Raw genomic sequence first — 14593 nt, 5'->3', positions numbered from 1 at the left:
CATTCAGGCAAGCCTGAGAGTTTATAGTTTATATCAAATGCAGGAGGTTTCAAGCCTACTCACCTCCTTGATACCTCGAGGCTGTTTGGGCTAATGTTACGCGGCAAGCAGCAACTTCTGAGGCTGGCATTCCAAAAGAACTATCAAGTTTCGACCCTTGGCAGTATGCATTGCACAAGAGTATAAAATAAGTATCCAAATGAATCACAGAAAATCCATTTTAAATTCATTTCTAGATGATTCTTGGTAGTTCTTGATGATAGTTGAAATTGGAATTGAATCAGCCCTGGCCCTCTGATCAGTCTACGGGGCAAAGGGCTCTGGTCAGTCTATGGTCCTCGACAAAGGGCACCATGCAGCTTCTGTTTTATTTGTAATGCTAGTAGAAAAAAGCTGATTATTCTATAACATGCAAACTGAGTGGAATTGAATTCAGAGGAAAAGAAGAAAAAAAAAGGGGGGGTTGAGAGTAGAAACGGGCGGCTACCAGAATATATACACAAGTCAATGGTAACATTTACATTATTCTTAGAGTTATGCCACAGGAAAGCCAAACTAGTATGTTAAGGAGATTAAAAGAGAAACTTACCAGTAGATTGGAGGAGTTACACCAATGTTTTGAAACTCGGACCGTTAATTGAATCGGTGAGGTGTTCGGGTCAAGGTTCAATCGATCGGACCGATTTAATCATGGTTCAATGAATTTTTTTAAAAATAATTTATATAAATGTATATGTACAAATAAGACTTTATATGATGAAAAGTTTAATATTTTCAAAGAACTTGGATTTTCACAAATAAAATTATAAATTATAAATTACAACAAATAAATTTTATCTCAGTCTCAATTGTATCTATCAAAAAATAATCTTAAATCCAACCCAAAAATACCACAATATTCTAAAATTATACAAAATTCACATCCATGGGAATTAGACATTGTGAATTTAAATTTTTAATTCACATTTTTGGAATTTAGAGATTGCAAATTTTTTTTTAAAAAAAGAAGTTTGGAGTTTAGAGGAATTTAGGAAAATAGAAAATAGAGATGCAAACTTAATAAGAGGCAAAAAATGAGAAGAACGTAAGTGAATGTGGCATTTAATAATTAGTTTTTAGGGTTAAGGAAAAACCTATTCTTTATATATATATATATATATATATATATATACATATATGTATTTCAATTTAATAGACAAAAACAAAAAAAATCACCGGTTCAATGGTTCAATCCGGTTCGCACGGTTCAAATGGTTCTTACTAGTTTTTAAGTCCAGTCAAGCCAAGGTATGTATCGGACTGGAGCTATGACCAGTTTGCAGTCCGTCCGGTTTTCAAAACAATGAGTTATACTATTGCATACATCCTTACTTGAATTGTAATTACCAAGGATACTAAGTAATACTAGAGTTAGGAGCTATGATAATGAGTAAACCTATGTTTTCAAACTCGGACCAATTGAACCGGAAAATCAGCTAGATGTCTGATCCAAGTGTTTCAAAAAACCGTTTGTTTAAAATTCGGTCAAATCTAGTCAAAAATCGGGTTGGACCAGAAACCAATGAAACTGGTGAGAACCGGAGTTTTTCATTTTCATTTTTCTGCTTACCTTTTTTTTTCCTTTTCACTCTAACATGCAAACCCATCTTCCTCCTTAGAACAAGATCCATCATATCTAATTTTAAATGCATTTATTGAACAAAATCTAATCACACTCGTATTAAAAAAGTGAAAAAGAAATAAAATAGTAAAAAAAAAGAGTTCAAGAAGAAAGAATTTTAAAAAAAAGATAAAAATTTTATATTTTGTGAGTTTGAGGAGAAAAGACTAGCACTATGAAATCTGGAACGGAAAATGGAAAAAAATAAAAGAAAGAAAGAGTAGGAAGAAAAAGAAGTTGCAAGGGAAGAAAAGATAGAAGCAGAACAAGAATGGCAACGTGAGTGCTTTAGGCTTAGAGTCAAAGAAGAAATACAAGAAATATTTTGAAACAATTTTATGTTTTAACAATTTTATGTTTTGACCTCTAAAGTATCTCAAAACTGTTGACATACTCAGAAATATTTTACAGTTTATACATAGTCCTAAATTTTAGTGCTGTATTTTCTTGTTAAATAATTTTGAAACATCAAATATGTACTAATACACCTTGCTTGATATTAACCTATGGGTAGACATTTTACATAATACTTTAATTTTAATTAAATTATATTAATGACATCATGCTAACGTCATCCGATTTTTTACACCGATCAAATTCGATTGGACCCATTGACCCCTGATCCTGAACTCTACCGAGTCTTTATTCGGTTTGAGTTTCAAAACACTGGAATAAACCACGTATTTTTCCTCTAGTTGCCCTTTCACTTTGGCAGTTGCCTAATCTTTGGGCTGCATCATCTTATTCGTGGAACAAAACCCTTTGGACGGGTACAAATACGTCCAAGCCTAATTTTTCATGTTATGGATAGTCCTAAAAGGCAATGGGCCTGAAACAAAAACCTGTAGACATCAAAAGATAAATTGTTTGTGGACTTTAAAAGTCACAAAGTACAGAAAAATTACAGTAAAAGGATAACGGATATTAACAGATAAACCCTTTTATGTAAACAGAAGCAAAAGTGTATATACATTATTATTCAGGAATTATGGGCAGTAATGTGCATCTAAATTGCCAGAAACTCTTAACTTTCAGGAGAAGTACTAGTTGTTTGTGGAGACTCTTCTCGTCTTTTGATAGCTCTGCACTTGTTCCACATATTTTCAAGATTACTAGCCCAAAAAAAAAAAGGAAACCCAAGCTAAATCAAGGTTTATTATTCCATTTTGAATAGTTTCCTTCTCTGTTTCCTCTTTCCTCTTTTATCTGTTTTTTTTTTTTTACTGACTTTTCCTGCCAAAAAACTACTGAACAAAGTTACACTTTTTGGCCAATGTTTGATTGGGGGATCAAATCCGATTGTTAACATTAAATGTTAGGAATTTCTAACTTCTCAAATTAGGGGTGTTTGGTGCACTGTCTCATCCAGAGGTGGTTTAGTCCTTTTAAATTTCTAATGACTCCATTGAACTTGTTCCCTTCCCCTATAAATAAATAAGAGTAAATATAAATATAGATATAGAATGTTAACGTTTGACCAAAAAAAAAATCCGTGTAACTATCTATAAATAAAAATAAAAAATGCCAAAGATGTGGAAAGCCATTTTCAAGTTTGCATAAACCAATATTGAGAAAAGAAAAAAGAAAACGGAAAAAAAAATATTTGCATAACCCCACATCAATAGACAAGTTGGCTCTCCCGTTGAATTATTTATTATCAGATTATATAAATTCTTACAATATTTAGTATAAAATGGTATAATTTTGATATAAACATGAATTTGTCAATTCATGCAATTAAATTAGAGTAAAAAATCATGATTACACCAAAATTATAACAAAAATTATTATAATTACATGAATCGGATCAAACTAGATAAAAATCAACCACGCAGACCCCCAGTCCCGCAAGCTGCCGATCCAAATCTGATCCAAAATCCAAATATGATGGAATACGAATTCAATCCATATCCATTAGCACTCAGATTAGATTAACTATCAATTCTCTGATACAATATGACGTGTTGATCATGACGTGCGCCATAATAAAAAGTCAATATTGTACCTGCAGAATTTCGTATAACTAAAAGAGTTTGAAAATTAGTTACTTTAAATTTTGCAACGATAATTTTAGTTCTTTTTTTTTCAATAGTGTACCCACTTACCTTTGACAAATTGACAAATCTTTAATTCATTTGAAATATGTTCAAGTCATACAATCATTTAATCATCGTGGCAATAGGTGAGATATGTACACATCCTGGATTGAAAATTTCACCACCAGATATAATTATATATTTTATCCTACCTCAAATTTGTGAGAATTTGCGCTAGGCATTTTTAAAGCTTTTAGGTTGTACATTACTTGTAAATATTTAGATTAATTATTTTGAAATATAAATCTATATAAAAAATTCGTCTTACTAATATCAAGATTCCCTAATACTTTTTTTGGGCAAATTACATTTTACCCCCTATGATTTATTTTTTTGTACATAACCCCCATATAGTTTCAAAAACCATACATAACCCCCTCATAGTTTGGACTAAAGTGACGAAAATTATCATTCGTAATGGAACCTTTAAAAATATCAAAATTACCCTTATTTAAAAATTAAAATGGTTAAAGTGACCAAAATATATAAACATAATATACATGACGCACTAATCCCGTATGGTTTTATATTTTACCATATAACCCCCTTACAGTTTAATGCTTTATCATATAACCCCTTATAGTTTTTAAAATATACACATAACCCCCCCTTTGGTTAATAAATAATTTTCAACTTTATATTCCGTTACTTTGGCATTTTAATCCAAACCATGAGGGAAATATGTATAGTTTTGAAATCATGAAGGGTTATGTACAAAAAATACTAAACTACAGGGGGATAAAGTGTAATTTGCCCTTTCTTTTTTTCAAATTGTAGGGACAAAACTGTCAAAAATCGAACTCCCATTTGGAAATTGGAAATCCTATGTTATTATATGTTGCATGTTAAGAGTGTGATATGTAAAATATTTTTTCGAGGAATAAACAGATTTTATTTAAATTAGTCAACTTTGTAATTTCAGTAGGTGGTGCTTTACCTAGAGAGAGAGAGAGAGGGAGGGGCAAAAACAAAACATTTTTTTATCAATTTCTTTGCACCAAGCCAAATGTACGGTACCGTAGCCACCGTACATTTGGTTGACTTGAGATATTAAATATGATAGTGACTTGAGGATAGTCTCCTAGTATAAACTTCTTCATGTTCATGCACCATGCCAACACGCTGCCAAAATTGCCAAAATTTCAATAACATAGAGCGTAGAAATTTCTCACACCTCAATATGTTAAAAAAGTTTTTGTTTTCCTCATGCTGAAAGGTCAACGTTGCAGTACAATTGGAGGTGATTTTAAAGTTGTATTCTTGAGAAACGCATTACTAACGTAATGACATTAGTCAAGCATCAATGACGATTATAAGGGTTATGAAAGGGTCCTTGCTTATCTATCATAACAGACCTACCGTGTTTAAAAATTTCTTTATATGAATCACAAGGGCGCAGACGTATAAAAGTAAGAAAAATGAAATAATAGTCAATGAAGTCGCCAAAAGCAAAAGGTTACAGATAAATGGTAGTATTCAATCCAGTCTGATGAAGAAATAATTTTTTATAGCTGATGAAGATAGATATGACTTGGATCTTCAATTAACTATCAAAAATTTGGGAGAACGAGGGCCTCCGAATTCATCTCTTCCAAAGCTGCCATCGTCCCCCTCTGCCATTTCCAAGTGCATGAAGCCGTCGGATATAAAGACTTGAATATTACAGCAATGATAAACGTTTTAGGTGTCAGTGGCAAGAGTGCAATTGATTATAGTTAACAAGTTCAAAAATGGCTGCGTCAGTTGAGTTGAGGATAACAGGCTGCTAATGGTGAGAGGAGAAACAGGCCAAATGCTGTCAGCTGAGTTGAAAATGTCATACGATCCAGTTTTACCCGTAAAAGTTTGTCCAACTTAATTGCCATTTGTTATTTGACATCCAATGAGAATCAATTTATTTCGCAAACTTTGATCTGAAGTTTTAACTTGTTGAGAAGAATTTCACTCCAAACCGTTAAACTTACTGATGAGTTTGGACCTAGTCGCAGTTTTGTCAGTCAAGAACTTCTTCCACATGAAATGGAACTCACACCCTTGGCTAGCTACTCTTGATTGCTCATGCAAAAGTCAATTCTCCCTATGCTTTGAGTGCTGTCGCGGATTGTAGGCAACCAACCGCACATCATGGACAAAAAAATTTCACCTACACGTAATTATTAATTCTCCTACATCAAATTTGTTATAATTGTGCCAGGCATTTTTCAGAGCTTCTAGGTTGTGTGTTATTTGTAAATTTTAGCTTAATAATTTTGAGAACACACACACATATTCTTTCAGGGGAGTTCTACAGCAGAGTTCTACCGCCCCTCCCCTTTAGGGTACTATACCAATGAGATTACATTTACCGTAAGATACAGAATAAGAATCATCAACTCTTAGATTATTTTAAGAATTTAAATCATTAAAAATGATATGGTAAGATATAAGTGGATTAGAATCATGAGTACCACGCCCAAAAGGAATGGTAACATGTTCCATTCTTGCAAATTGATACTACAAAACTATCAAAATTTGAAATTATATTTCAATATATATTTTTCCCGCTAAACTCCTATGTTGTATGTTATATGTTAAGAGCGGGATATAAAAGTATTTGTTCGAAGGAATAAAGGGAATTTATTTAAATTAGTGATATTTGTACATGCAATAGGTGATGGATCTGTATTTATTACTTTTCCAATAGAATAGGAAAATAAAAAGATAAGAAACATTTTTTGTCAATTCCTTCTGTCGTTGCACAAAAGGTCCCTTTCCAAAAGTACTAGGCGTTTTGAAATGTACGGTATTGCGCTGGCCGTACTTTTCGTTGACTTGAGATATTTAAACACGATCTGTTTTAAATGGTTGTTGGTTTTAAGTAATCCAAATCATAGGCAACGTAGAGGGGGGTAACCAGATTTGACTCTTCTACAATAAATTTTCTCTTTATACCCGATAATACACATCTAGATGCATGATATTGTATCTTCGTTCATTATAAAGATAAGTATTTTTATTCATAGTAAAATATATGATTATTTTAAATTTAATTAATCATAATTCTTATTAATAAATAAAAACACATATCATACATTCAAATATGAATTGTGAGAAACGAAGAGAAAATCCGAAGCCAGGTCCGGGGGCAGCTACCCACGAGGAAATCCGGTACTCCTCTGCTGCCTCGTTCAGTCTTCTTTCTGAGCTTTCACAAAACCCTATTTAAACATGACAGTGACCTTTGTGGAGTACACTACAGTTTTCTACGCGATCAAGCCAACATGCAGCAAAAAGATTCCAAAATTTCAGCAACGCTCGAGCCCAGAAATTTCTGAGAAATTACAAACACCTTGCAATCAAAAGGAAAAAAAAAAACAAAAATTGCTTTCGTCATAGGAAAAGGTCGACATTGCCATACTATTGGAGGTTACTTTGTGAGTTTAAAGTCCTATTTGTCAAAAACATATTACCAAGGAAATGATACTAGTCAAGCTTCACTGACGATTATGAGGATCATGACATGGTTCTCAATTACTTATCATAACATACCATATTTGAAGTTTCCTTAGATTAATGATTTCAATAGTCCTATCGTATTTAGTTACTCAGCTTGTAAAAGTATCTATTATGTTCCTTAACTAATAAGTTTGATTATACATGGTTCATCCAAAGCCAAATTTAAATATGATAACTTTTGCTCCCTACGTTTGAATTTATATCTGCTTTGCTCCCTGCGTTTAAAAATAAGGCATATTACACCCTTTTAATTGGTTTGATTAAGTATATACTAGTTAGCTAACTTGGCTAACCAAAAATAACAATTGTATCTTTCTAGCAATTTACATAAACTCAAAAAAAAAAAAAAAGTTACTCTTTAGCAAATATCAAGAGTAATATTATCTTATGTTAACGGAAGTTTGCTAACTTTATTTATTGAAAGGGTAAAATACTAAAAACCTCCTATGGTTTTCACTAAAGTTAGCATACCTTTATTGTTGAAAAAAAAAAAAATCTTAAGAATCTACCTATGCTTTAAAATGGTTTATGAACTTGGACCGGACCCATATGTTAGACAGAAGTGCATGAAATTCCAACAATTACCTCTCTCAAATGTTTATATTACCATTGCTCTTTTTCTTTTTCTTTTTTTTTTTTGCGTAGGTTTATATTGCCATTGGCTTTTGTTCTACATTTTCAAGTTTTCCCTTTTTCCTTTCCTTCTTCTTGTATTACCTCAGCCCAACTCTATTAGAATGTTCATTTAACCCGCAATACTCTTCACGTTCCCTCACCGCTGTCACTACTCCCTCCAAAACTCTTCCCCTGACCAGTGACCACCACCACGGCCGCTGCCATTACCACCCTTCTCCAGTAAAATCCTGATCAAGACAACACCCGATATTCCACTTTCCAGATCCTATATAAAAAAAAAAAGCCATGAATATTTTACGATATAGGAGAGCAACTCTTGAACGGAATATTACTAAGCAGTGGTAATCTCCTGGTTCATTTGGTAAGCAAGAGAAAGAAAGACGAACTGGAGATATACGAGGAATTAGAGCTCAATTTCCAAAATCCCTCTTGAAAAGATTCACGGCTCCACCAGCGGAACTACTTGTACCGCTTCCTTGTCAAAGAGTACCTTTTCCATTGTTTATTTGGTTTGGGTGTAGTTTCGTTTTCTTCCTGTTAGTGAAATTAGTCAACTATTATATTCGTAACCAACACTATGAAAAGGGGTTAACATGACTTATATCTGAATTTAGAGGGTGAAAATAGACATGAAATCAAACCTCATTGGGCAAAATGAAAATTATCATGCCTAGATTTGTCTTAGAGGGACCATTTAGAGCCCGAGTTCATAAGGAGATGTAGTAATTGACATTTTTAAAAGTTGAGAGACCAAATAGGATCATGTGTACAAGTTGAAGGACTACTGAATGTCACAGCAATGATAAACTTTTTAGTGGCCAGAATGCAATTGATTACTATAATTTACAAGTTCATAAATAGCTAACTGGCTAGTGATAGTGAAAAGAGAAATTGGCTACGTTGAAATGCCATAAAATCCAATTTTACCCGTCAAAGTTTGTCCACCTTACCATTTGTTATTTGTCCTTAAAAGTGCAATTCATATCAAATATAAAAAAAGGAAAATTTTATTTGCACTCCCATTTTTGTTATTCATACTCCCACTATCATTTTAATAATATAGTTTTCATTTATTAGATTATATGATAAAACAAATGGTAGGAGTGCAAATAATAAAAAATAGAGTGTAAATAACATTTCCTTCAAAAAAATGTTTTAGCTTATAGAAACACAAATTTCGCTCCACCCAATTAATTATCTAAATCAGACTGTGAAAATTATTGAGTTGGACGTGTATAAATTGGAGTATCACAAGCAAAGTTACAGTTTACATATGTACATCTAAATTTGTGAGATGCATATAGCTAGAAAAGAAAAAAACAAATTTTAATGAATAGTTTAAAAAACTTAACTTCGTGTATCTTTTCCAGAATCTGAGAATTTTCAGCTTGGAAGGTAATTAACACGATTGCACTTGCCACAACATTTTTCGGCGAAAGACTCCATATATCTTTAGTACTTCTTCCACATGAAAAGGGATTCACGTTGTTGAAACAGGAATCTTTCCATTATACTCGCACATATTCCACAAAAACAAAACTAATATGTAGTCCAAGATGTTAATTACACTACTATTACAGTGCAGTTATATGTACAGAGAAGTTATAGATCAGATCATGTGAGTCCTATGTCTTCCTTACGTAGGCTACCTCCAAAATGTCAACGCTTGAAACACTATAAATACCACAGTTTCTCACCTCCCATAAGCCATCAACAAGCCAAAGCAGCTAGCTAATAGCACTTGCTCCTTTACTTTCTTCTTCTTCCCATCCATATATTTCAGCCTCTCCCATACTAACTCCTCTAGTCAATGGCAGACATTGAAGCTCCTTTTGGAAGCTCCATGCATGGAGTAACTGGCAGAGAACAAAGCTTTGCCTTTTCTGTGGCTACGCCTGATACTGTCCCTGCTGAAACCTCAGCAAATTTTGCTTTGCCAGTGGATTCTGAGCACAAGGCAAAAGAAATCAAGATCTTCTCTTTTGCTCAGCCCCACATGAGATCTTTCCACCTTGCCTGGATCTCATTCTTCACCACTTTCATCTCAACTTTCGCCGCTGCTCCTCTGGTTCCCATCATCCGGGACAATCTTGACCTAACCAGAGCAGACATAGGCAATGCTGGAGTTGCTTCTGTCTCGGGAAGCATTTTCTCCAGGCTAGTAATGGGAGTAGTCTGTGATCTGATCGGGCCGCGATACGGCTGCGCTTTTGTTAACTTGTTAGTAGCTCCTGTTGTTTTCTCTGTTGCATTTGTGTCTTCAGCCGAAGGATACATAGCCGTGAGGTTCATGATTGGATTTTCATTGGCTACGTTTGTGTCTTGCCAATATTGGACTAGTATTATGTTTAATAGTAAGATTATAGGGCTTGTTAATGGTGTTGCAGCAGGATGGGGTGACATGGGAGGCGGTGTTACCCAACTTCTCATGCCTTTTCTTTTTCAACTGATTAAAATGGTGGGTGCCACCCCATTTACTGCCTGGAGGATTGCCTTTTTCATCCCTGGATGGCTTCATATTATCACAGGGATTATGGTCTTGACCCTTGGCCAAGATTTGCCTGATGGTAATCTCAGTACGCTCCAGAAGAGAGGTGATGTCCACAAAGACAAATTTGCCAAAGTGAGCACTATTTTTTTTTTCTAGTCAAAGTGACTATAATTTTAAATGTTTGTACTCTTCTCAAGTACAAATATTTTACACATATATACATTATATTTATGTAAAATTATGATCGACCTAGACTGGACCTTTACAAAACCCCATCTGATCAAACCCAAAGAATGAAACAATTAAAAAAGGATAAAGAAAATATAGGAGATTTTACTTTCTAAATAAAGTAATGAAAATTTTAATCTCTTTTCCACTTCCTTTTAGGTGTTTCGTCATGCAGTCACAAATTACAGAACGTGGATATTTTTTCTCATCTACGGCTTCTCCATGGGAGTTGAGCTATGCATAAACAATGTTATTGCAGAATACTTTTTTGACAGGTTTGCTCTATTCTTAATCCCTTGTCTTCAATATATCAGATATCCATTTGTTGCTTCATAAACTCAACCACTAAAATCTTATGCACTTTAACCAGGTTTAACCTGAAGCTACACACTGCGGGAATCATAGCAGCAAGCTTTGGCATGGCCAACTTCGCTACTCGTCCTTTCGGAGGATTTGCCTCAGACTTTGCGGCAAGAAAATTCGGCATGAGGGGTCGGCTATGGGTTCTTTGGATCGTCCAAACCCTGGGAGGAGTCTTCTGCATCTGGCTTGGTCGCGCCAATTCACTTCCGCTAGCAATTTTAGCCATGATCCTCTTCTCTATTGGAGCTCAAGCCGCATGCGGGGCAGCATATGGAATCATCCCCTTCATTTCTCGACGATCCCTCGGCCTAATCTCCGGCCTAACCGGTGCAGGTGGAAATTTTGGAGGTGGATTGACCCAACTAGTCTTTTTCTCAAGCTCGACATTTTCCACAGCCACAGGCCTAACTTGGATGGGTGTCATGGCGGTGGCGTGCACTCTTCCTGTGGCGCTTGTCCACTTTCCACAGTGGGGAAGCATGTTTTTTCCAGCTTCAAAAGATGCAAAGTATAGTGAAGAATATTACTATGAATCAGAGTGGAATGAGGATGAGAAACAAAGAGGGCTGCACCATGGGAGTCTCAAGTTTGCTGAGAATAGCAGATCAGAACGTGGGAAGAGGCAGGTGATTGCTTTAGCGGCAACACCTCCTCATTCCACACCTAACCATGCGTGACGTTTTGTTGCATGGAAATTAGTCAATGATAAAGTAAGCTAAGAAAACTAAGGATCTTCTGGATTCTATACGAATAAGTAAACAAACCTTGTAAAATTGCTGGTGTTGCTTATAGACGCTAATTAACCAGTCTGAAAGCATCGAAGTGATCGAGAGAGTGTATCTGCAGCTAGTTGTTTGCAGCATACGTCCATGATCGATCTGCCGGAGTATTTCAACTTACTCCTATGTGTTACTGCCTCGTTATGTAACTTCCAATAGTGATATGAATCGTTGACTGGTTTGTCTTATTCCTATTATGAGCTAAACTGAAGTACTACTACTATCTTTTTACTTATTTAGTAGGTATCTTGGTAAACCAATTTGAACAGAAGGAGGATGCTGAAAGAAATCCAGATACCATTTTACCCTTGGATGAGAAGAACCAATCTACCATTTTTTGTTTCCATTTTCTTTTACATTTTTTCCCTTTTTCTGGTTCTTCTAATCTAGAAAGTACTCTGCTCTGCACAATCGAGTTAATTTGAAATTAAATGGAAGAGTGTACGCATTGACGATTTAGTTTATAGAAAATATGAACGTTGCAGACACTTTGTGATTGAAATTTACAGAATCATGAATAGGGACGGACACAGAATTTTAAATTAGGGGCCCGCGAACAGTGAAGCAAAGAATAACCCAAAAAAAATTATAACAAATGAAGCACACTAAAAACAAAAATTAAATAAATGATAACTAACAAATAAATATTTTTACTAATAGAAGACATTGTTTAAAGCAAAACATGAAATTTAGACTTGTCAATTAGGAAGATTGAATGTTTGAAATGAGTTATATGATTTTTTTTTTTACTTCTATGGTTCTTTTTTAATTCAAGTTAATCTTGTACAAATAGAATTCTAGCTGTGATTGAATTTCCTTTAATTTGTCATTTGTTTTCTATTTGTATAATGTTTTCCTAATGGTAACTCGTAAACAGACGGTTTGGCTAATGACTGCCCATTAGGCACTCTAAGAGGGGGTTCAAGTGTTAGTTAATTCAGAAAAGTGTCACAATCCAAGGGTGCAATAAATATGAATGTGTGTATTTACATAGTTATTTAGGCGTGATTAATGGGCACCCATTAGAAAAAAAATCATAAGAAGAAACTAAGAGTTCATTTATTTTAGGAACTTACATAAAGAGAAGTTAGTGTTTCCTTAAGATAATATTTGAAACTTTTGCTGATATTAATATCATAGTTGCAATTATGTTAAACTACAAGAAAGTAGAAACTAGAGTAAATTTTTAATATAAGGACAGTGGAGTTAGCTTCCGAGTAAATTTTTTATACATTGTTAGTGTACAATTTTTTTTTACACTAGCAGGGTTAAATCATTGCCAAATTACATGAATTTAAATTTAATTTAAATTCATACATATGTGACATACATCCATAGCTGCTAGTATAAAAAAAACACTATAATGTCATTATATAAAAAATTAATCCTTAGTATATTATGGGATACTTTTGAAGGAGTAATAAAATAAATAACATAATTAACGATAAACATGTTGGGAGGCAAAGTGATAGAGTTCTAATTAAAAAATAATACTCTATGAAGAATTTTTGAAAAGTTTGGAGGACGGCTGCCCCTATCAATTAGAACCTATCTAGTTTGTAAAGTTTGGGAACCTACCATGAACCATTAATTCTCTCAAACCTATCATCATTTTATCTTCTTATATATTCCTAAATTTTATATGTCTCTATTTCTTATATTTATTTGGGTATTTCTATTCCTGTGCCCTTAGCACGCATGATAAAAGGTGGTTTTCTAGGTTTTAGTTATGTACAAAAAATTTTTGGATAAAGTTTGCTAAATTCAAGTGATGGATGATAATATTTAAAATTTGAAGTGAGTCCATGCTCTATATTTTGTATGCTTATCCTGTGCTCTAAAGGCACAAAATTTTTTTTAAAAAAAAAACTTATTTGGTAAAAAGACATTCATGTAAAATTTGAAATTATAGGTGATAAAAAGTACGATTGAGAGAGTGTTATATATTATCCTTTAGGCACTTGCAATTTTTTAAAAATTTTAGGCGATAAATGGTATGCATCTATATTCTATAACTATCAAAGTTCCATAGTTTATTATACTAATAGAATCCTAAGTTTATTACATAATTAATAAGTATTGTACGAAGGTAAATTCTACTAACAGTTAATGCGATGCGTTATCTGAAATGTTGTGCATACTTCTAGATGTGAACTAATATCATCTATAATATGTTATTATGGATACTTCTATCACCAAAAAAAACTGAAAAATTTTCAGCACTAGAAAGTACCCACAAAGTAAAATGACACGGATGCCAATTAAGATCTCAGAAACTGACAGTGTATCATCCATCCAATCATAATAATATATTCACTGACAATATATATAAAATTTACCCTCGAGATAAAAGACGTATCAAAAGTCCACCCTCTCGTTGGCAACAAGTGCGGCAACTTATTATATGCAAAAATTGATAAGTTGACCTAGCCATATAAATTATAAAGCGGTTGGATCGGGCCACCAGACCAAGATACTATAAAGATCCATTAATGGGGCAAATAAAAGTCAAAGGAACTTCAAGGAACGTGCATGCTTAGCTGCGTTCGTCGTCCACCGTTCATTATACTCGCACATTTCTTCCTCGGACAGTCAATAAAGAAACCGCCGTTTACCAAAAAAATAGATAAAGAAATTAAGGTACAATGTGATTCTCCTCTGTGTAAAGCCATCCTCTGACTTTTCGAATCAAATATTTGTTTGGTTGAACGTGAATTCTCTGTGATGAAAAAAGAATTTCCCAAATTCCATGGCAAGTTGTACGGTGTGGTAGGAGGAAATTTTTTTTTTGTTGAAAAAAAATATAAATTTCAGTAATATCTCATGCCTGTCATTTTTAAGGATT

At 33.8% G+C, this 14593-nt stretch overlaps 1 protein-coding gene across 1 annotated transcript; it reads left to right on the top strand.

Annotated features, from left to right (window-relative positions):
- The first annotated feature begins 9697 nt into the window (after positions 1 to 9697).
- Positions 9698 to 11646, top strand: LOC113773199 (high affinity nitrate transporter 2.4-like). The gene is made up of 3 exons (XM_027317785.1): positions 9698 to 10510; positions 10766 to 10881; positions 10977 to 11646. The coding sequence occupies exons 1-3, from the start codon at positions 9698 to 9700 to the stop codon at positions 11644 to 11646; spliced, it is 1599 nt and encodes a 532-aa protein (XP_027173586.1).
- Positions 11647 to 14593: the final 2947 nt, after the last annotated feature.

Source organism: Coffea eugenioides, chromosome 1 (genome assembly GCF_003713205.1).
Source record: "Coffea eugenioides isolate CCC68of chromosome 1, Ceug_1.0, whole genome shotgun sequence".
NCBI classification, from domain to species: domain Eukaryota; kingdom Viridiplantae; phylum Streptophyta; class Magnoliopsida; order Gentianales; family Rubiaceae; genus Coffea; species Coffea eugenioides.
Note: the sequence above shows the minus strand (reverse complement) of the source record. Positions and strands in the feature narration are given on the sequence as shown.